This window comes from Oryctolagus cuniculus, chromosome 16 (assembly GCF_051225735.1).
Source record: "Oryctolagus cuniculus isolate XC-2025 breed Fujian yellow rabbit chromosome 16, ASM5122573v1, whole genome shotgun sequence".
NCBI lineage: Eukaryota > Metazoa > Chordata > Mammalia > Lagomorpha > Leporidae > Oryctolagus > Oryctolagus cuniculus.
In genome coordinates, this window is record NC_142882.1 from 25466842 (window position 1) to 25491472 (window position 24631).

The 24631-nt window shown below is 42.9% G+C and overlaps 1 protein-coding gene across 1 annotated transcript; it reads right to left on the bottom strand.

The window, feature by feature from the left end:
* Positions 1-259: 259 nt before the first annotated feature.
* LOC149121617 (uncharacterized) lies at positions 260-22259 on the bottom strand. The gene is given in 4 exon segments (XM_089316569.1): positions 260-3398; positions 6466-6558; positions 6802-6928; positions 21318-22259. Coding segments are annotated over 4 exon segments (2679 nt in total). The 5' UTR covers positions 21651-22259; the 3' UTR covers positions 260-1272.
* Between the last annotated feature and the right edge of the window lie 2372 nt (positions 22260-24631).

Below are 24631 nucleotides of genomic sequence, written 5' to 3' on the forward strand. Positions count from 1 at the left end.
TAATGTATACTAAGCTGATCTTCTGTATATTAAGATAATCGAAAATGAATCTTGATGTGAATGGAAGGGGAGAGGGAGTGGGAAAGGGGAGGGTTGTGGGTGGGAGGGACGGTATGGGGGGGAAGCCATTGTAATCCATAAATCGTACTTTGGAAATTTATATTCATTATATAAAAGTTAAAAAAAAAATAAATAAATAAATAAAAAATTAAAAAAAAAAAAAAAAAAAAAAAAAGATTTCCACCATGTACCAAATTCTCTGCTGTTATATTATGTGATTTTGGCAGTTTCCAACACTCATTCCATTCATAAGGTTTCTCCCCGATGTGAATTCTGATGTTTTATGAGGTGTTACTTGAGGATAAAAGCTTTTCCATATGCATTATATCCAAAGTGTTTTCCCCCATATGAATTAGATGATGCGCAATGAGGGCTGAATTATGGGAAAAAGCTTTCCAAGTCATTATGTTCAAAAGGTTTCTCTTCATGTGAATTTTCTGATGCATTCTGAGATGTGACTTATTCCCAAGAAATTTTCTACAGTCATTGCATTCATGAAGGTTCTCCCTGGTGTGAAGTCTCTGGTGTGATATGAGCTATGATTTATAACATATGATTTATGAAGGCTTTTCCACACTCATTAGATTCATAAGGTTTCTGCCCTGTGTGAATTCTGTTTGATATGAGGTATAATTTATAGAAAAATGCTTTTCTGCAGTCATTACATTTATAAGATTATTTCTCTGGGTGAATCCTCTGATGCATTTGGAGTTGGAACTAAAAGTTTTTCCACAGTCATTATACTCATGAAGTTTCAACACTGTGTGCATTCTCTGGTGCATTATGAGGTTTGACTTTTGTCCAAAGGGTTTTCCAGTCATTAAATTCATAAGTTTTCTGCCCTGTGTGAATTCTCTGATGCACGATGAGGGTTGACTTATGGCTAAATGCTTTTCCACAGTTATTCCATTCATGAGTTTTCTACCCTGTGTTAATTCTTTTCTATGATATGAGGTTTGTCTTTTGTCCAAAGGCTTTTCCACAGTAATTACACTCATGAGGCTTCTCCCCTGTGTGAATTCTCTGATGTTTCCAAAGGACTGACTTTTATCAAGAGGCTTTCCCCTGGTCATTACATTCATGGGTCTCCTCTGTGTGAATTCTTCAGTGTGATATGAGGTGTGACTTTCATAAAAAGGTTTTGCCACAGTCATTACACTTATGAGGTTTCTGCCCTGTGTGAATTCACTGATGTATGAGGAGGTCTGACTTTCATCCAACGGCTTTCCCATAGTCATTATATTCATAAGGCTTCTCATCTGTGTGAATTTGCTAGTGGTTTATGAGGTGTGACTTTTGTGTAAAGGCTTTTCCACAGTCATTACATTCATGAGGTTTCTGCCCTGTGTGAATTTGCTGCTGTATGATGAGGTCTGAATTTCATCCAAAGGCTTTTCCACAGTCATTACATTCATGAGGTTTCTGTCCCATGTGAATTTGCTGGTGTTTGATGAGGGCTGATTTTCGTCCAAAGGATTTTCCACAGTCATTACATTTATGAGGTTTCTCCCCTGTGTGAATTCGCTGATGTACGAGGAGGTCTGACATTCGCACAAAGGCTTTTCCACAGTCATTACATTTATGAGATTTCTCCCCTGTGTGAATTCGCTGGTGTTTGATGAAGGCTGACTTTTGCCCAAAGGCTTTTCCACAGTCATTACATTTATGAGGCTTCTCCCCTGTGTGAATTCGCTGGTGTATGATGAGGGCTGACTTTCGCCCAAAGGCTTTTCCACAGTCGTTACATTTATGAGGTTTCTCCCCTGTGTGAATTCGCTGGTGTATGATGAGGTTTGACTTTCGTCCAAAGGCTTTTCCACACTCATTACATTTATGAGGTTTCTCACCTGTGTGAATTCGCTGGTGTATCATGAGGTCTCACTTTCGTCCAAAGGCTTTTCCACAGTCATTACATTTATGAGGTTTCTCCCCTCTGTGAATTCTCTGGTGCATTATGAGGTTTGACTTTTGCCCAAAGGCTTTTCCACAGTCATTACATATATGAGGTTTCTCCCCTGTGTGAATTCGCTGATGTATGATGAGGTCTGACTTTTGTCCAAAGGCTTTTCCACAGTCATTACATTTATGAGGTTTCTCCCCTGTGTGAATTCGCTGGTGTATCATGAGGTCTGACTTTCGTCCAAAGGCTTTTCCACAGTCATTACATTTATGAGGTTTCTCCCCTCTGTGAATTCTCTGGTGCATTATGAGGTTTGACTTTTGCCCAAAGGCTTTTCCACAGTCATTACATTTATGAGGTTTCTCCCCTGTGTGAATTCGCTGATGTATGATGAGGTGTGACATTCGTCCAAAGGCTTTTCCACAGTCATTACATTCATGGGGTCTCTCCCCTGTGTGAATTCTCTGGTGTACTATGAGGACTGACTTCCACAGAAAGCCTTTTCCACAATGAAGGCATTTATAAAGTTTCTCCCCTCTGTGAATTCGCTGATGGTTTATGACTTGTGACTTTTGTGTAAAGCCTTTTCCGCAGTCATTAAATTCAAGAAGTTTCTCTCCTGTGTGAATTTGCTGATGATTTATGTAGTGTGACTTTTGTGTAAACACTTTTCCACTGTCATTACATTCATGAGACTTCTCCCCTGTGTGAATATGCTGATGTTTCCTGAGGACTGACTTTTGTCCAAAAGCTTTTCTACAGTCATTACATTCATAAGGTGAATTAAAACTGAGTGATTTTCCACAAGGTTTACATGTGTAGCATTTTCCCCTTGTATTTAATCTCTGATTTATTGCAGGATGTGACTGGTGAATGACAGGTTCAACATACCTAATGTACTTATAAAGTTTCTCTCTTGTGTGGGTTTTTTGGTGCATATTGAGGCCAAAATTTTCATTTTTAACTTTTTCTATTTGAGTTGCTTTTCCAAAAGTGACAGTTGATTTATTATAGTTTTCTGCCATATGAATCCTCTCAGATTTATAAAACATCTTTCTTGTGCAGACGTTTGCTTGTCCAGTGGGTCCAAATGGCTGCTTCATGATGTGAATATTGTCATGCTGACCAAGAGGCTCACAGAACTGGAGAGAATTTCCAGGTATCTTGGTGTTATCAAATTTCTCTCCAGCCTGTAGTTGATCAGGCCCACTGGGGGGATACACATTGTGACATTTACTGCATTCCTCAGGCTTCAATCCTGTATAGGTTCCTTTTTTAATAATCAGTGTTGGAATATGGCTTGAATTTAAACTAAGTGTTTTTCTTAATTCAACCCTCTTGAGAGCTGATGTCTCACTATTTTTCATAAAATCCTGATTCAGATTTTTGTCATGACTTTCCTGGTTGATCCTAATCAGGTCATCCCTTTCCATGACCACTGAAATGAGGAAAAAGCAATCATGTTACTGAATCACATGTAACTATTTCTCCTGGCATACTCATGTAAAGGGAATGAAGTTACTTGTTATCCAAGTGGATAATATTTTCACAAAATCAGTATGAGGTACTTATTTATGACCATTATATGGCTTTTCTCCTTAATAAATTAATACATTAAATTGTACCATGAGGTTTCCCAATGTTGAAATATGATTCTTTTTACTATGAGAATTTTTCAAGGATGGTAGAATTTCATTTGTGCTATGATGTGTGTGATCCCTGCATCTCAAAACAGTGTCAGTTTCAGCCCTGGCTACTCTGCTTTCAGTACAGCTCTCTACCCATGTAAACTGGGAGGAAGTAGATAATGGTTCATGTGCCTGGGAACCTGTGAGACACCAGGGAAGACTAGATGAATTCTAGAGTTTTGGCTTCAGACTAGTTAGACCTAAGTGTTGCAGGCATCTGGGAAGTGAGCTGAGAGAGGACCTCTTTCTCTCTTTCTCCTCTCACTATCACTCTGCCTTTCACAAAGATGAAATAACTATAAAGTATTCTAAAGAATGGACAAATGTTTAATAAAGATATTCACCCACTACCTAGCAACCATTTTCCCTGTCCTTTTTCTCCAGTTTATTTTTATAAAAACTGTGTGTTTTGTGCTTCTCTGATATTTCAAATATAAACATGAAAAAGTTTTACTGATCACTTACTTGTAGGTGGAGAAGAGTGAAATGTTCCTGTACTTTAAGCAAGACAACATTTAAGGAGTATGATTGGAATCTATGATTGTCTTACATTCAGTCTTCCCAGGTAAACATCATTTGTGGGATTTTTCAAATGAAAAAATACTTTGTCTCTACTCTAGGACAGCTTCCCCAAATTCCTAAGGACACCCAACACCTTCAGCTTCTCAGAAGTACAACAGGTAGGGAAAAGTCACAATATACCACTGTGGTTAAACACTTCCAATCAGTTTGAAGAATGTGTTTCTGCAAACTGGGATGTGCTCATCTTCTTTAAAAGTGTTTTCTAGCTCATTCTGAAATCATCAGTGCTGGTTACCTCCTCTAAATTCTTTCTATAAACATTCCTGTGTGATAATTTGAATTTCTGGAGGCTTTTGATCAATTGCCTCCTATTTGCACAGAAAGATTCATTTCCTATGCATTTCTCATCTTTTTGTTTGCATATTTTTCAATGATACTGAAAAATAGGAGAGAAATCATACTTCAAACTCCGCCCTTAAAGAAATCTGAACCACTCAACATAAACCCACGAGGCTACTTGACCTTGGTCTCAACATCTCATTACTTTCTTGGTTAGTCTAGGATCACTTATTTTCATGTTTTATATAAATTCATGCTTAGTTTATGATTTCTTTTTTCAAAGATTTACTTTATTTATTTGAAAGCTAGAATTATAGAGAGAGGTAGAGACAGAGAGAAGTGGTTCACTCCCTATATGGACACAACAACCAATACTGGGCCAAGATGAAGTTAGGAGCCAGGAGTGTCTTTCTTGTCTCCCACATGGGTACAGGGAACTAAGGACTTGGGCCAACCTCTGCTCCTTTCTCAGGTGCATTAGCAGAGAGCTGGATTAGAAGAGGACCGGCTGGGACTTGAACTGGCACCCATATGCAATGCTAGTGCTGCAGGCTGGAGCTTTAACACACTGCAGCACAGTGTCATTCCTAGCTTCATAATTTCTGAGGTCACAGCACAGAGGCTTACTCATGACCATCTTTTTTGAAAGATTTATTTATTTATTTGAAAGTCAGAGTTACACAGAGAGAGGAGAGGCAAAGAGAGAGTAAGGTCTTCCATCCAATGGTTCACTCCCCAATTGGCCTCAATAGCCAGAATTATGCTGATCTGAAGCCAGGAGCCAGTAGCTTCTTCTGGGTCTCCCTTGGGTGCAGGGGTCCAAGGACTTGGACCATCTTCTACTGCTTTCCCAGGTCATAGCAGAGAGCTGGATTGGAAGTGGAACAACTGGGTCTTGAACTGGTACCCATATGGGATGCCGGCACTTCAGGCCAGGGTGTTAACTCGTTGCACCACAGCACCAGCCCCGTGACCATATTTTAGCATTTACTCATTTACTTACTTGAGAGTCAGAGACAGAATGAGAGATAAAGAAAGACTGAACAGAGGTTTGCCAGCTATAAGCTCACTCCTCAAATGTTTCCAACAAACTATAATTTTCTTATTTATTTGAGAGGCAAAGAGGAAAAAAAAGGAAAGAGACTAAGAGAGAGAGAGTTCACATTTATTGATTCCGTCCTGAGAAAGTTCTATTCCTGGGCAAAATCATGAGTGGGTACTCAATTTGAGCAATGAGTTAGAAATAAGTTTCTGGGGCCCAGCATTGTAGCATAGCAGGTAAAGCCACCACCTGCAGTGCCAACAACACTTATGGGCACCAGTTCAAGTCCTAGCTGATCCACTTCTGATCCAGCACTCTGCTATGACCTGGGAAAGCAGTAGAAAATGGCCCATGTCCTTGGACCCCTGTACCCATGTGGGAGACCTGGAAGAAGCTCCTGGCTCCTGGCTTTGGATCAGTGCAGCTCCAGCCATGACAGCCAATTGGGAAGTGAACCAGTGGATGGAAAACCTCTCTCTCTCCCTCTCCTTCTTCTCTCTCTGACTTTCAAATAAATAAATAAATCTTTAAAAAAAACAGAAACATTAATCTTTAAAAAAAAAGTTTGTGTACATTGCCTAATTAACAAGCACTGAAGGAACTAATAAGTGCATGAAGGAAAAGGTATGAAAGTTTAGAGAAGGACAAGTTAGAATTTGGGGAATTATCAAACCTAGATAAAAGCCTTAGTAACATCAGAAAATGATTGGATTTTTTTTATTCAAAGAACATCTTCACTAAGAACAAAAGTTAGCAAGACACTGGTATCACTAAATACTCTAGAATGCCTGTGTCTGATGCACAAAACCAGCTGTCATCAGGAGTAAGGCTTGAGAAAAATTCATGGAAAGAGCACCAGTCACCATCTGCACAATTTCTGCCTTGGTCTCCCTCTCTCTTATGTGCAGACTGACCTGGAAGGCTCTGATTCAGGCATTCTTCCACTATCCATGGCTCTGCTCCTTGCTCCAACTTGAAGATCAAGTCAGGTTTGGTAATGCAGTGCCCTATTAATGGAAACATGTAAGACTTTGTGAAATCACTATCTTGGGTTATTTAAAGGACTACAGCTTGGTCCAGGAGCTATGTAACAAATGTGCCAATTTGAATCTTTTATTATTGGGTAGATATTCAGATCATTCCTGGACTCCAATTCTACACCAGCCCAATATTAAACATTATAAAGTGTTCCCTTATTTGTCAAATAGCAAGAAAATGTTATCACTGGGTATGTGATGGGTGTTACTCACCCGAGGAGAACAGGCTGCTGTAGGTCTCCAGCATCACATCTCTGTACAGGATTTTCTGAGCATTGTTCATTTTCTGCCATTCCTCCCAAGTAAAGTACACAGCCAGGTCTTCAAATGCTATCATCACCTGTAATATTACACTTCCAGTCAACATATTAATTCTGTCACAAAATAAACACCGAGTGTTGTGTGTGGATACAAAGGAAAAAAGAAAGGATATGGTTTCTCATTAGACTTGTTGAGTGTTTAGAAATCCACACAGAAGCATTCAACAGAGTCAAACCCATGATCTACATGCTGTGAGAAATGCCTAAGCTGGAGGGAAACAGGAGGTTCAAATCACAAAGGCCACATCTGTCAAGGGGAATTGCACAGCAGGCTAACAGAGGGGCAATATTGACTGTTGAATGGGCAGGGTTAAGTAGAAGTGTGTAGAAGCATTGAGGAAAAAAGGCAAGAAAGCATCAGTGAAACTATGATGGGAATGAACAGAAGATAATTTCCAGGAAAACACCATGCCTATCATTTCCAATATGTCAGAGAAGAAATACATTAAAAGACAGGGCAGACATTAGGCTTAGTGTTTCTGGTGCCACCTCAGAGTGTCTATGTTTGATTTCCAATGCCAGCTGCAGTTTTTAGCTCACAGATAATGCAGACCTGGGGAAACAGTTGTGATGTCACCAATGAAGGAGGCCTAGATTCCATTTCTTAATTCTGGCTTCAGTCCTGCCCCAACTATGTTTGGTATGGTTATCTAGGGAGTGAATTAATGTGTCAAAGCTCTCTATCTCTCAGTCCATCAACTTCTTTCTCTATCAAGCTAATAAATATTTTTAAGTAAGAGAGAAAATACAGGTAAGACAAAGAATACAAATTAGCTTTTGCCCTAGTCTATGATTATTCTACTGATAAACAATTGAAATAACATTATACCTAATTAAAGTGAAAGCAATGGTGGCCAGCTCCATGGCTCACTAGGTTAATCCTCTGCCTTGTGGCACTGGCACACCAGGTTCTAGTCCCGGTCGAGGTGCCGGATTCTTTCCCGGTTACCCCTCTTCCAGGCTAGCTCTCTGCTGTGGCCTGGGAGTGCAGTGGAGGATGGCCCAAGTACTTGGGCCCTGCACCCCATGGGAGACCAGGAGAAGCACCTGGCTCCTGCCTTTGGATCAGCATGGTGCGCCTGCCACAGCGTGCCAGCCATGGCGGCCATTGGAGGGTGAACCAATGGCAAAAGGAAAACATTTCTGTCTCTCTCTCTTACTGTCCACTCTGCCTGTCAAAAAAAAAAAAAAAAAAAAGAAAGCAAGCAAGCAAGCAATGGAATTACTTGCCCAAAACATTCAAATGATAAACATTTGAAATAACATTATACATAATTAAGGTGAAAGCAATGGAATTATTTGCCCAAAAAGAGAACCTGGGAATGTCTGCAGTACAATCTGCACTTGTGACTCACTGAGAAAAATGCATAGAGATTTGTTTAAGAACCTGCAATAGTCACCAGAATTGTGATGCAGCAGCCTAAGCCTCCACCATCACTGCTGGCATCCCATGTAAACAGAGGATTTGAGTCCTGGCTGCTCCACTTCCAATCCAGTTCCCTGCTAATCTGACTGAAAGAGAAGTGAAAATGGCCTGAGTATGTGGACCCTTCCACCAATATGGGAGACCTAGATGGAGTTCCAGGCTGCTGGCTTTGGCCTGGTCCAGTCCCAGCCATTGCAGGCATTTGGGGAAGGAAACAGTAGATAGAAGATATCTCCTTTTGTCTCCCTGTCTCTCCCAATCTCTGTAAGTCTGCCTTTCAACTAAATAATCTTAAAAAATAAAAGAGCCTCTAGTAGATTCTCTTCTCCACACATTTCTTATCCTATTCCCAAATCCAATTAAGCTTCTCAAAGGTATTAAGGACTCCATTACTCTAAAAATTCAAAAACAAACTTAACTGATTTGTGCTTTAGCACTCGGTAACTCTTCCTCTTGCAGAATGCTAAGTGTTAACTTCATAGATAGCACTAAAACACTGCTCAGTACATCATCTATGTGACAATAAAGACTGATTCAGACAACACAACCCCCAAAATGTAGCATATTGTGCTTAGTTTCAACTCAATTTGTGTAATAAATATATATTTTGCTAAGGCAACAGAAAAACAAGAGACCAAACTGCATTATTAAAGATGACGGTAATGTTTCACAATCATGCCAAATTCATCATTCATTTCTGCATATTTCATGAGAACAAATTTTATTCCGATACTTCAGACCAGGGCATTAACCCACTGAGCCACAGAGCCAGCCCTGTATTTTTCCATTTAATTAACTAGTATACTGGAACCAGCACTGTGACATAGCAGGTAAAGCTACTACCTGCAGTGCTGGCATCCCAGATTGGTGCCAGTTCAAGTCCCAGTGGCTTTGCTTCCAATCCAGTTCTCTGCCATGGCCTGGAAAAGCAGTAGAAGATGACCTAAATCCTTGGGCCCCTGTATCCATGTGGGACACCCAGAAGAAGCTCTTCAGTTCTAGCTTTGGATCAGTGCAACTCCGGCCATTGTGGCAAACTGGGGGGTGAACCAGTGGATGGAAGACTCTCTCTCTCCCTCTGCTCTCTGTAACTCTGACTTTCAAATAAATAAAAAAATCTAAAAAAAAAATAAACTAGCATTAAATGCCTAAAATGAGTACTGACAAGCTGGGGAATAATTTGAAAAAAAAAAAATAAAACACTTACAAGTGATATATTAATTTTCCTTCCTCCTAGAATCATGTGGAGGGCCTAGAATCATACCTGGGAGAGAAGGTGAATGGCAGGAGTTCAATGAAAACTCGGGAGGCCAACGCTGTGGCATAACGGGTAAAGTTGCTGCCTGCAGTGCCAGCATTCCATATGGGGGCTGGTTGAAATCCTTCCTGCTGAATGTACAATCTAGCTCCCTGCTACGTCCTGAGAAAGCAGTGGAACATGGTCCAAGACCTTGGGCCACTACACCTGCATGGGAGACCCAGAAGCTCTTGGGTCTTGGCTTTGGATCAGCTCAGCTTTTGGCCTTTGCAGTAATTTGGAGGGTGAGACAGCAGATAGAAGGCTTTCTTTCTCTCTCTCTCTGCAACTCTTTCAATAAATAAATGAAACTTAAAAAAACCCTCTGGTTTCCTCATGCACTGAACAGTGGGAAAAAAAGAATATGATAGAATGAATAAAGAATAATAAATACAATAACCAAGAAAACATCAGCTTCACTGTGGAGGAATAAACATGTATATAGGAAAATGCACCCACCTATATTAAGTGGCAGAGATTAAACAGAAGGTCTCATTGGTTTAATGAAAGCATTATCTACAAATTTTGTAAAATAATAATGTAAAAGTAAAGAGAAATATTCAGAGTGTTGAAATAAATGAGGTTATCATAGATAAACATTATGTTGTTATCAACGTTTATACTAAAGAAAGTTAACAAATACACATACTGTATATTTAATGCAGTGCACTTTACCAGTAATGATTCTAAATAGAACCTTTCCCTGTATTCATCCCTTCACAAAACCCTGGATTGGGGCTGGAAATGTGACCTAGTGGGTTAAGCTGCCACCTGTAGCACTGGCATCCCATATGGGCACTGGTTCAATTCCCAGCTGCTCCACTTCTGATCCAGCTTTCTGCTATGGCCTGGGAAAGCAGTAGAAGATGGCCCAAGTCCTTGGGCCCCTGCACCCATGTGGGAGACCCAGAGGAAGCTCCTGGATCCTGGCTTTGGATTGGCACAACTCTATTCATTGCAGCGAACTGGGAGTGAACCAGCAGATGGAAGACTTTTCTCTCTCTGCCTCTCCCTCTCTGTGTGTGAAACTCTTTCAAATAAATAAATAAATTTTTTAAAAAGACCCTGAATTTCACCATTTCACTTCATTTACCCCATGAATGTGAAAATGTGATACAAATAGACAATTTGATAAAAAAATTTATTTATTTGAAAGAGCTATACAGAGAGAGGGAGAGACACAGAAAGGGAGGGAGGGAGAGAGGGAGAAAGAGAGGTCTTCGAACCACAGGTTCACTCCCAAGATGGCAGTGAAAGGCTGGAGCTGTGTAGATACAAAGATAGGAGCCAGGAGCTTCTTCAAGGTCTCCCACATGGGAGCAGGGGCCCAAGGACTTTGACCATCTTCTACTGTTTTCCCAGGCCATAGCAAAGAGCTGGATCAGAAGTGGAGCAGCTGAGTCTCGAACTGACACCCATATGGGATGCTGGCACTGCAGGTGGTGGCCTTACCTGCTATGCCACAGAACCAGCACCAGAAATAGACAATTTGTAAAGTATTTGCCTTTTCAGATTTTCTTTTTCTGACAGTTGTTATCTTCTGAAAAACCCTGGGGCCTGCCTGTTGAAGAGATAGTATGTAGGCTGGCGTTGCAGCTCACTAGGCTAATCCTCCACTTGTGGCACCAGTACTCCAGGTTCTAGTCCCAGTTGGGGTGCTGGTTCTGTCCTGGTTGCTCCTCTTCCAGTCCAGCTCTCTGCTGTGGCCTGGGAAGGCAGAGTGGAGGATGACCCAAGTGCTTGGGCCCCTGCACACACATGGGAGATCAGGAGGAAGCATGTGGCCCTGGCTTTGGATCGGCGCAGCATGCTAGCCATAGCAGCCATTTGGGGGTGAACCAATGGAAGGAAGACCTTTTTGTCTCTCTCTCTTGCTGTCTAACTCTGCCTGTCAAAAAAACGATAATATGTAGCCAAGATTCACCACAAACCCAAGACACTTAAGTGAAGCCTCAATAAGTTCTCCAAGTGACTAAACTCTCATTTATGCTCCTGGAGTGATCACAGGAACTGCCCAGCTGAGTGCAGCCCATAACATGGGGTCAGAACTGCAAATCAGGGCCGGCACCATGGCTCAATAGGCTAATCCTCTGCCTGAGGTGCTGGCACCCCAGGTTCTAGTCCCGGTTGGGGTGCCAGATTCTGTCTCAGTTGCTCCTCTTCCAGTCCAGCTCTCTGCTGTGGCCCAGGAGTGCAGTGTAGAATGGCCCAAGTCCTTGAGCCCTGCACCCACATGGGAGACCAGGGGAAGCACTTGGTTCCTGGCTTCAGATCAGCGTGGTGCGCCGGCCACAGCATGCCTGCCGCAGCAGCCACTGGGGAGTGAACCAACAGAAAAGGAAGACCTTTCTCTCTCTCTCACTGTCCACTCTGCCTGTCAAAAAATAAATAAATAAAAGAACTGCAAATCAAATGGCTATTTGTTAAGCCATTGTGTTTTCTGATTTGTCTTACTTCAAATGCTGATACATATCAGAAAGTATGGCAGAAAGTTAAGTTACATGCAAACAACAATGCATACAACTTCAAAATTTCATTTAGAAGTTGCATTAAAACAAGGCCAGCATTGTCACATAGCAAGTAAACCTGCTGTCTGCAATGCAAGCCCCCCATATGAGCACTGGTTCATGTTCTGGCTGTTCTGCTTTTGATCTAGCTTCCTGCTGATGGCCTGAGCAAAGCAATGAAAGATGATCCAAATACTTGGGCAAATGCTACCAATGTGGGAAATCCAGATGAAGATCTTGGTTCCTGGCCTCATTCTGTCCCAGCCCTGCTCAATGAGGCCATCTGTGACGTGAAAAAGCAGAAGGAAGATCTCTCTGGGTCTCTCCTCTATATACAATATTTACAAATAAATTTTTTAAAAGCTTAGAAAAAAGCTCCTATAAACACAATCTTTGCCTATCAGTTAGAACTTAGGAAAGCTGCTGACACTAAAAAAAAAAAATTCCTGGGATTCATACAAATAAATTATCTGGAGATCATATGGTTGTGCTTCACATTTTGGCTTATATATGGTCATTGTGTTCTTTTGGTTTATATTTTAATAAGCTTATTATTGCATGAAATCTAGTTTAATATAATTTTACTATTTCAGAAAACAGGATAAAGGTTCAGAGTAGTTTTCTGTAGCTGCATGTATACTGCATATTGTTCAAGAAGAAATTACTGAAAGGGGAAAATTTTTATGATATGCTTTTTTTTAAAGATTTATTCATTTATTTGAAAGTCAAAGTTACACAGAGAGAGGAGAGGCAGAGAGAGAGAGAGAGAGAGAGAGAGAGAGAGAGAGGTCTCCCATCCAATGGCTCACTCCGCAAATGGCTTCAACGGCTGGAGCTGCACCAATCCAAAGCCAGGAGCTTCTTCCAGGTCTCCCACATGGGTACAAGGACCCAAGTATTTCAGCCATATTCTACTGCTTTCCCAGGCCATAGCAGAAGTGGAACAGCCAAGTCTTGAGCCCATGCCCATATGGGATGTGGGTGCTTCAGGACAGGGCATTATCCCACTGTGCCACAGCACCGGCCTCATATATGCTTTTTGAAGTCACACACTCCAAACATAGCATTAGTAGCAAAAGGGAAGACATGCTCAGGAAAATTTTCTAAAGGAATACTATGTGAACCGGTGACAATTTCTGAAATGGATCTGAAAAATAAATGTTTTTTAATTAAGTGTGGCAAAGTGGAGAACATTAGAAGTTAGGGTGCCAGGCATTTACAAATCATGTGACACTACACAAAGCACTTTTCTCCTGAAATACAATATGTTTCATTTTTTTTACAAAGATCCTGGCAAAACTTCCTTGAGCTACCAGGGAGGACTATTAGAATACAGGGGGAAGGAGTCCTCCAAGATGGTGGAATAGGGAGGGAGCACACTGATAATCCAGGAAAAGATAGTTTAATAAAAGTGGAGATACTGTAGTTTCAGGGAAGAGTTATGGAAAAAACTTCAGAGGAAACTCTTCCAGAAGTAGTGGGACACGGTGAACCTATGTGGAGGACACAGGTGCCCACGGCTCAGGACCCCAGCTGCCAAGTCTATGCACCAGCTCTGGAAAGGGAGGTGAGGTGAAACCTCAGTAGCCTGAGACACTGGTGGGGAAGCAGCAGGAAGAGCCTAGAGGGAATGAGGCTTGAAGCCCCATGGTGGAAAGTCCACCAGTCTAACTAGAGGAGAGAAAAAAATAAATAAAATAAAATAAAAGGGACCAGTATGGACATGATTCTTTTTCTCACTCACCTTACAAAGGTGAGCAAGACAAAGAGCAGGCACCATTCTGGATATACATAAAAGCTATGCCACCTCAGGGCTGTGCCTGCCCTAAGCCAAACAGAAAAACCTGACTCTGGTGGGGAGAAATAACAGGAGGTTAGGACCTAGTGAATATGTGGAGCTTATGAACTGAGACTGTGAAAAAAAAAAAAGCTGAAGGTGTGTGAGAGAACTCATGGAGTGCCTCAGACGTGAGTACTCTCGGGAGATACCACAATCTTGGTAAACTTGGCAACCTTATGAGAGATTGCAGGGAAATGTGAGCTTACACTGAGGACTGCACAGATCCTTTGGGTGGTCCTTGTAACAGAGCAGATGAATATTATACCCACAGGGGCCAGAGCTCAGACAATGACTGCCTCCAATTACACTCAGCTGTGTGGAATTACTTCCCTTCTGAATTAAAAAAAAGGAAAGAAAGAGAATATTTAGCATGCCTAACGTGGGTGTGTCACCATTAACCCTGAAGAACCGAACAGAGCTCTGTGGCCACACCCATCACAAGCCTCTAAGAATCCATCAAAAGCAGACAGTCCACTTAATCTAGAGTCAATGTATAAGAGAAAAACCACCACAGCAAAAAAAAAAAAATAGAGATAGAAACCAAAGAATATATTCACAATGCCAAGCAATGAATGAGGAAACTGAGGAAAAAAGAAAAAAGAAGATATCATAACACCCCTGAATGAACAAGACACCCTAATTCAAGACTATGAAGATGATGAGATAGAAGAAACGCAAGATATGGATTCAAAAAATTTATGAAAACAACATTTAGAAGTTCTCAAAAACAAATTCTTCAACTACAGAAATCCTTAATTGACATTTTCTCTCTCATGAAAATGAAATCTTAAGGAGGAATCAAAATGTGTCGCTCCCCCTCTTCGTGGAGGAACGACACTAAGCCCTGCCTAGGCTTCATATCCGAGTCACGGCACCATTATGTCACTCCCCCTCTTCGTGGAGGAACGACACTAAGCCCTGCCTAGGCTTCATATCTGAGTCACGGCACCATTATGTCGCTCCCCCTCTTCATGGAGGAACGACACAGGACCCTGCGCTGTTCTTTCGTCTGCTTGGCCCTCCCCGGGTTTGCTGCTGGTTCTTCCCGGGTTGGCTACTATCCCTTCCACCTCCGTGGAAGGGCAGTTCCCCCTGGCCACATTCCCCACTTCCACAGGGGAGCGGCACACCGCCGGCCGGCTCTCTCGGGGGCTGCACAGGTGTTCCCCTTAGATGTTCCCCTTAGATGTTCCTGGTGCATGCTGTCTCTCTCCTCCTTTATAGTCCTCTTCCGCCAATCCTAACTCGGCTGCCCACACGCCGAGTACGCTGCTCTCCTCCAATCAGGAGCAAGTCCTACAGTTTATTAGCTGAACTGGAGACAGCTGTGTAGAAGCTGTTTTCTTCTCTCCCAGCGCCATATTGTGGGGGAGCAGATGCATAGAATAAGTCTTAATTTCAATAACTTAGTCCAGTCCGGATTGCTCCCCACAAAAATGAAATGAAAAACTAGTAGATCATGAAACTGTGATAGTGATGAGAAATCATAATGAAATGAAGAATTCAATAGATCAAATGACAAACACATTAGAGAGCCTTAAAAGCAGAATGAGTGAAGCAGAAGAGAAAATATTGGAATTCGAAGACAGAGCACAAGAATGTATGCTGTCAAACCAAAGAAAAGAAGAGGAAATTAGAAATCTAACAAATATTGTTGGGAATCTACAGGATACTATTAAAAAAAAAAAACAACATTTGGGTTCTAGGAGTTCCTGAAGGCATGGAGAGAAAGGATTAGAAGGCCTTTTCAGTGAGATACAAGCAGAAAACTTCCCAGGTTTGGAGAAGAACACAGACATCCTAGTACAGGAAGCTCATAGAACTCCTAGTAAATATGACCAGAAGAGATCCTCATCACAACACGTTGCAATCAAACTCACCACAGTGAAATACAAAGAAAAGATCCTAAAATGTGCAAGAGAGAAACGTCAGATTATTCTCAGAGGATCTCCAATTAGACTCACAGCAGACTTCTCATCAGAAACCCTACAGGATAGCAGGGAATGGCAAGATATAGCGCAACTACTAAGAGAGAAAAACTTCCAGCCCAGAATATTATATCCTGCAAAGCTCTCATTTGTGAGTGAAGGTGAAATAAAGACCTTTCATAGCAAACAGAAATTGAAAGAAATTGTCATCACTCGTCCAGCCCTGCAAAAGATGTTTAAGATGTGATACACACAGAAACACAGAAACAGCCATCAATATGAAAGAAGGTAAAGGAAGAAAACCTCACAGTGAAAGATCATAGGACGTTCAAAGCACATATTAGAAAATATCTTTGGCAAATGGCAGGGCAAAGTTACTACTTATCAGTAGTCACATTGAACGTTAATGGCCTCAACTGTCAAGTTAAAAGACAGACTGACTGAGTGGATTAAGGAACAAAACCCATCTATTTGCTGCTTAAAAGAAACACATCTTTCCAACAAAGATGCATGCAGACTGAAAGTGGAAGGTTTGAAAAAGATATTCCATGCTAACAGAAATGAAAAAAGAGCTGGTATAGCCATTGTAATATCAGATAAAATAAACTTTAACAAAAAACTGTTAAGAGAGACAAAGAGGGGATTTATATAATGATAAGGGATCAATTCAACAGGAAGATGTAACTATTATAAATATGTATGCACCTTATTATAGGGCACTGGTTTATTTAAAAATTTTTATGGGACTTAAAGGGAGACTTAGACCCCAATACAATAGTACAGGGGACTTCAATACTCCACTCTCAGAAATAGACAGATAAACTGTACAGAAGATTAAAGCACATTAACAGATTGCCGAAGAAAAACCATACGATTATCTCAAAAGATGCAGAGTTAGCATTTGATAAATACAATACCCTTTCATGATGAAAACTCCAAGCAAACTGGTCATATAAGGAAAATTCCTCAATACAATCAAAGCAATTTATGAAAAACCCATGGCCAGCATCCTATTGAATGGGGAAAAGTTGAAAGCATTTCCACTGAGATCTGGCACCAGACAGGGATGCCCACTCTCACCACTGCTATTCAATATAGTTTGAAAGTTTTATCCAGAGCCATTAGGCAAGAAAAAGAAATTAAAGGGATACAAATTGGGAAGAAAGAAGTCAAACTATCCCTCTTGGCAGATGATATGGTTCTTTATTAAGGGGATCCAAAGAACTCTACTGAGAGACTATTGGAACTCATAGAAGAGTTTGGCAAAGTAGCATGATATAAAATCAATGCACAAAAATCAACACCCTTTGTATACACAGGCAATGCCACGGCTGAGAATGAACTGGTAAGATCAATCCCATTCAAAATAGCCTCCAAAACAATCAAATACCTTGGAATAAACTTAACCAAGGACATTAAAGATCTCTACGATGAGAATTACAAAACCTTAAAGAAAGGAATAGAAGAGGATACCAAAAAATGGAAAAATCTTCCATGCTCATGGATTGGAAGAATATCATCAAAATGTCCATACTTCCAAAAGCAATTTATAGATTCAATGCAATACCAATCAAAATACTGAAGCCATTCTTCTCAGATTTGGAAAAAATTATGCTGAAATTCATATGGAGACACAGGAGACCTCAGATAGCTAAAGCAATCTTGTACAATAACACAAAGCCGGAGACATCACAATACCAGATTTCAGGACCTGTCTTAATTATTACAAAAGTGGAAAATGTGTTTTGCTCAAAGCTTTTCCAACAGCTCCTCAGTCTAGTTTGCCTTCACTTTGAAAAGATACTTTTTCTAGGGTATACATGAGCATTTCATTGACTTTGCCATCAAACATAATTTTTGCAAAGAATTTAACTGTACCCAGCTTTTATCAGGAGAGCAAGAAGTCATCACATTGATGACTTCCTCCCTGAATGAGACTATTTGACCTGCCTTTGAAGAACATACAATGCTAATGCCTTTTAGTCCTTCCTGGGTTTTGGTGCAATGCATGCCTCCTTTAAAAAATTATTTGTCATGGATGCTACAAATCAGCCCAGCTTATATGGCCCCCCTTCCAATGAAAAGTGCTAAAATCAGTCAAATTGAATTCTGTAGGCACTCTCATTAGTGCTCTCAGTGACTTCTTCACTTGTGGAGCTCATACGCCTTCTAAATTCTTTGGATCAGTTATGATATCCATTACTTCTCAAGGGCTGTGATGCAAGGAATAGCCTCTCTTGGAACCTTGCTATGTGCCAGTAAAATTAAATTAGATGGCTATTAACGGTGCTATACTGGAAAAACAGTCACCTACACACCTTGAGCCTGTGATTCTCCAAACCTTGTTGTCTAGTAGGACTTTGGCCATGGATATAGAACAGTAAAACATGAGAATGGCTACTATGGCCTCCTTAATATATGATGGACCCAAACTTGACATACTCCATTTGGCAAAGGGGATGGCTTCCAATGTCTACTGTCTACATCCAGATGCCAGGGTACTGCAGGAGGTCACTATTCTAACAATAAAATAGAAAAACCATTTAAGTTCAGCTGGACACCATTCTGCTGACTGTTGATCTCATTACTGTTAATCGGAATGCCTTCACTGGTGACAATCCAGAGACCCAAAGTAGTCACAGCCATTATCTGCTAACAAAAGCTTAAACCAAGAGTTATGGATTAATGTCTATTATAACACAATTTCTCAGAACCCATCTAGTCCACATGTTGAGAGTTGGAAGCTGTTATAGTTGGCCCATCCATAAATAGGATGTTAATTGTGCCAGATGGGTTCTATATCCTTGTACTGCAAGGAATATGTCATAGATATTGATGTTCCAAACTTATCCAGCTCCCTGCTAATGTGTCTGGGAAAACAGCAAAGGCTTGCCCATATGCCTAGGCCCCTGAACCCATGTGATATCTGGAAGAAGCTCCTATCTTACGAGATCAGCCTGGTCTAGCCCCAGTCATTGTAGCCATTCTGGAGGAGAACAAAGCAGAGAGATTAGTCTCTCCCTTTCTCACTCTAACACTACCTTTCAAATATATAAATAAATCTTTTAAAATGTAATCATTTCAATAGATTCCTCAGTGCTCAGTCATGATGACTTTTACTGTCTTAAGGACATTTTCATTTCTTTTTTTATTTATTTTATTTTTTAACTTTTATTTAATGAATATAAATTTCCAAAGGATTACAATGGCTTCCCCCATATCTTCCCTCCCACCCGCAACCCTCCCATCCCCTGCTCCCTCTCTCCTTACATTCACATCAAGATTGATCTTTTTGTAAAGATGATTTATTTATTTATTTGAGAGGTAGAATTACAGATAGTGAGACAGATAGACAGAGAGAAAGGTCTTCCTTCTGCTAGTTCACTCCCCAGTTGGCTAAAATGGCCAGAAGAACTGCACTGATCTAAAGCCAGGAGCCAGGAGCTTCTTCTGGGTCTCCCACATGGGTGCAGAGGCCAAAGCCCTTGGGCCATCTTATACTGCCTTCCCAGGCCACAGCAGAGAGCTGGATCAGAGGAGGAGCAGCTGGTACTTGACCAGTGCCCATATAAGATGCTGGTACCACAGGCAGAGGATTAACCTGCTGAATCACAGTGCCAGCCCAAAGCCACATCTTTTACTGTACTGTGTGTGCATCTCTGTGGGGGGAAGGGGCATATTTTCTCTTTTCTTCCTTACTCCTCCTCATGTTAACACCTTGTACAAAGGCTTACACAGACCACAGTCATTATGAAAATCTATCACTAATATCCTCCCATGTTGAAAATGTCATGGGGTTAAACACAGAACCCAGAATAAGAAAAGTCATTGGAAGCTGGTGTTCTGGCTGAGTGGGTAAAACCATAAGGGTGCTGGTTCGAGACCTGGCTGCTCCACTTCTGATCCAGCTCTCTGCTATGGCCTGGTAAAACAGTGGAAGATGACCCAAGTGCTTGGTACCCTGCATCTGTGTAGGAGACCTGGAAGAAGTTCCTGGCTCCTGACTTCAGATCCATGCAGTTCTGGCCATTGTGAAGATCTGGGGAGTGAACCAGCAGATGGGAGACCTCTCTCTCTCTCTCTCTCTCTCTGTGCCTTCGCCTCTCTGTAACTCTGCCTTTCAAATAAATAAATGTTTTCTTTTTAAAAAGTAATTGGCCCTCTTAATTAAAACTGTATGGACTGTAAGATAACCAGCTTGGTGGAGCATTGAGTGACTGTAAAGAACCAGAAGAGAAAATTGCACTTTTCTGTATTTATGTTTTCATAGCTCTCCACTTTATGAAAATCCATATTAAAGTAGCTCATTATTAACACACACGGTAGACTTGCATTAATTTCAGTTCATGGCAGTGCCATGGCTCAATAGGCTAATCCTCCACCTAGCGGCACCGGCACACCGGATTCTGTCCCAGTTGCCCCTCTTCCAGGCCAGCTCTCTGCTGTGGCCAGGGAGTGCAGTGGAGGATGGCCCAAGTGCTTGGGCCCTGCACCCCATGAGAGACCAGGATAAGCACCTGGCTCCTGCCTTTGGATCAGCACGGTGCACTGGCCTCAGCGCGCCAGCCACGGCGGCCATTGGAGAGTGAACCAATGGAAAAGAAAGACCTTTCTCTCTCTCTCTCTCACTGTCCACTCTGCCTGCAAAAAAAAAAAAAATCAGTTCATGTCTCACTTTGCAAAGAGATTAGCAGCAGGTAGTAATAGTTGAAATCCCTAATAACATAAGAAAGAAGGGGTGAAGACAGAAATTTTATAGCAGGAAAATAAATCAGCTATGTTTCCATGGCCTCAAGCTCCAGATTGAAAAAGGGTCTGTTAATTAAACACACAGGAGAGATCAATGCACAAAACTACTGCACAAGCTTCACATTGCCGCTGGGAAATACATCCAAACACAAGGTACCCCAGCTGTCAGATGTGTCCACGGGGTTCAGCATGGGGGCCATGAGCCAGATCCTACTCTGATCTTCTCTCTCCACCTCTCTGCTGCCTCAGGCTCCCAGCTGAAGGCCACCAAGCCCGCCCAGCTGGAACTACCATGGGATATAACAGGAGGCCCAGCCAGAAAACATTCTTTGACCCACCCAAAGTGAGAACTGGGCTTATTTAAATATAGGGAATGGGACCCCTTCCTTCACCTTACTCTCAACTGTCCTGCTTGTGCCATTACTCATCCTGTGTACTTTAAGGAGAATTTGAGTGAGGCAACCTGTGGGACTGGCCGAGCGTTGGGAGACTGGGAAGCGGCAGTGGGAGACACAACACCTGGGCCCCAGCCTTGACTCTGCCGGAGAAGCTCCCAGAATCACTGAGAAGCTAGTGATCAATGCCTGGGAGCCGACATCCACCATCACACCCACCCCTCTCCCACACATGCATAGATGCCCCTTCCTATTCTCCATACTTGCCATGTAAAACCTTAGGAGCACGTCCCCTTTCTTCAGGACACCTGGAGAGCAAAGTGGAGAGTGTGGGACAGGAGAAGTCACTGGAATTTGGGACCCACGGGTGGCAGATGCAGAAGCACAGAAGCAGCGGGTGGTAGGTCTGGGGTGTGTTCTCCCCAAATGCCTGCAATTGCACTTGCAGAGCAAGACGCCCCAGTGAATGTGGGAGAAAGAGCAAAGCAGCCTCTCAGGGAACACTCTGATCAGTAAATGAACTTCATCTGTTCCCAACCCTGAGCCACAGGGAAAGGCACGCGCATGCGCACATTCTCCCACATTCACGTGCACAGGCATTCAGAGAGGAAAACTTTAGAGCACCGGGTGACTCTGGGAAATGGAGTCCAGGCCAGGGCATTCCTAGATAGACTTACTGGCCCTCTCCTAGGGCTTCAGTGTGGGGTAGGTGTGAAGGGTTAAAAAGTTAAAAGCCGCTTCCCCCCCCCAACCTCCTCTGGTGAACTTTCCTGACCTCGTTAGACTTGCTCTGCATAGCCATTAGTCAGTAAATTACCCCAATGTGAGCGTAACCTCAGTTTCACCTAAGTGAGATAGAAGAAGTCACCATATATCTCTGCCTCCTGGACCCCTGACTCCACCATGTGTCCCTTATCGCCATTCGGCTGCATTCCTAGGTATCACTCCCTGTATTCATAAATCAACTGGTTGTAAAATCACTTAACTTGTATCAATTGTTTACTCTATACCACTGTCTGCTCTATGCAATGATTGATTTTCTTTGTTTCAATGTGTATAAAAACCCCAACCCAAGACTATTCGAGGCCACTCGCCTGTACTGGGACGGGGGCCCCGACATGTCGGAACATCAATAAACTTTACCCTTTGTTAATTACATGAGAGAAGGTCTCTTGGAGTGTTTTTGGGGTGGCAAGAGCAATTCAACTCTAATTCGACTGTAACATATGGAGGTTTCACCGAGATGGCTCTGCTGCCCACGGACGTCTCCAATGGACATCTCTCGGGGTAAGTAAAGGCGCCTAAAGGATAGGGACTCTGTGCACGTGCATTTCTGTTTCTGTATCTGGTTCAGGCCTTAAGCGGTTTCAGTTTGGGCTGGCACGGTAGAAGTTGGGCTGGCAGACGTGCCCGGAAGCCACAACGCTACAGCCTCGAAGGACACCTCGGGAGGACCGGGAGACTGAGGACGCTCAGCGAAACTCCCATCTGGAATTCCCGCGGTCAGGAATTTGGTGCCAGCATCAGTATTCATCCTTTCTCTTTCAGGTTTTACTTCTATTGCATAAACTGTTTTCAGACTCACGTTTTGTATTGCCGGCATTGTCACAGGGCTCTGATGCGGTTCCAGAGTCTGTGTTTGTTTGTGTGTGGCATTGTCGCGAGACTCTGAAGTGGTCCCAGAGTCTGCATTTGTAGGTTCTGAAGTGGTTCCGGAACTTGCATTTGTATTTAGGCATCGTCACAGGGCTCTGATGCGGTTCCAGAGTCTGTGTTTGTCTGTTTGTGTGTTGCATTGTCGCGAGACTCTGAAGTGGTCCCAGAGTCTGCATTTGTAGGTTCTGAAGTGGTTCCGGAACTTGCATTTGTATTTAGGCATCGTCACAGGGCTCTGATGCGGTTCCAGAGTCTGTGTTTGTCTGTTTGTGTGTTGCATTGTCGCGAGACTCTGAAGTGGTCCCAGAGTCTGCATTTGTAGGTTCTGAAGTGGTTCCGGAACTTGCGTTTGTATTTAGGCATCGTCACAGGGCTCTGATGCGGTTCCAGAGTCTGTGTTTGTCTGTTTGTGTGTTGCATTGTCGCGAGACTCTGAAGTGGTCCCAGAGTCTGCATTTGTAGGTTCTGAAGTGGTTCCGGAACTTGCGTTTGTATTTAGGCATCGTCACAGGGCTCTGATGCGGTTCCAGAGTCTGTGTTTGTCTGTTTGTGTGTTGCATTGTCGCGAGACTCTGAAGTGGTCCCAGAGTCTGCATTTGTAGGTTCTGAAGTGGTTCCGGAACTTGCGTTTGTATTTAGGCATCGTCACAGGGCTCTGATGCGGTTCCAGAGTCTGTGTTTGTCTGTTTGTGTGTTGCATTGTCGCGAGACTCTGAAGTGGTCCCAGAGTCTGCATTTGTAGGTTCTGAAGTGGTTCCAGAACTTGCATTTGTATTTAGGCATCGTCACAGGGCTCTGATGCGGTTCCAGAGTCTGTGTTTGTAGGTCTTTGTGTGTTGCATTGTCGCGAGACTCTGAAGTGGTCCCAGAGTCTGCATTTGTAGGTTCTGAAGTGGTTCCAGAACTTGCATTCATATCTGTGTCTGTGTGTCAGTGTGGTTCTCGGACCCCATCTGGGACTCTGTAGGGGGCCAGGCTCCCCACCTCTGTAGGAACGAAGCGGGTCGCTCCACAGGTGTGAGGCCGACTTTCCATTTTTGTCTTTTTTGTTTTGTTCAGTGCCTTTTTGCGAGTCTCTTTGGTGTTTGTTTTTGGCTATTTGTATTTACCTTTCTGAAATTCAGACAATGGGACGGATTTAGACAACTCTTAGAAAGGGAGACTAACCACCCTTTGTTCTGCAGATTGGCCTACCTTTGAAGTAGGGTGGGCGCCTAAGGGCACCCTTGACATCCTGGTCTGGCAAGATCTGGTAAAAACTCCCTTTCCTGGTTAAAGCCTCTTTTACTCCCTCAGAAACAACCTTCAAAAAAAGATTTTAGTCGTCCAGGACCGTCCCAGCAAAGCAGATAAAACAAACTAAGACTTCAGCCTCGGCGCCACTCTATTCTGTTTTACAGGGCGACTCTGAAGATTTGATTTTCCCTCCTCCCTACCAGCTGCCCAGCCCTGGCTGTGGGGCCGGCAGCGGGGGGCCACAGGAGAGGGTAGGAGAAGCAGCTCCCCAGGGGCCAGCAGATCCCTCCACTCCCCCTTCACAGGCAGCAGGGAAACCCCTGCTGTGCCATTAGCAAGTGCTGAAACCCCCTGTGTGTTCAAACAAAGCTGGCCCTGTGAGCCTCAACCTGCAGGACTCAGCTGGGGCCCAGGAATGGCAGGCGGAGGATGGGAAGGCGCGCCTCCTGACTTATTCCTCAGGACCCTAACTCCCCGAGCCATACCCGTCCCCCCAGACTGACTCCCCATGGCCGACCATATGGGGCAAATGGATGGATCTCCTGGACTTCAGGACCCAGTAAGTCGCCCTGGGGCACTCAGTACTCAGGCCCGCCTTTGTGTGGAAGGGGGGGCTTCTGTTGCCCCTCTACCAGGGACCTGCCTGGTGTCTGCAATGGAAAACAACGTGTGTGTGGTGTAAATGTGTT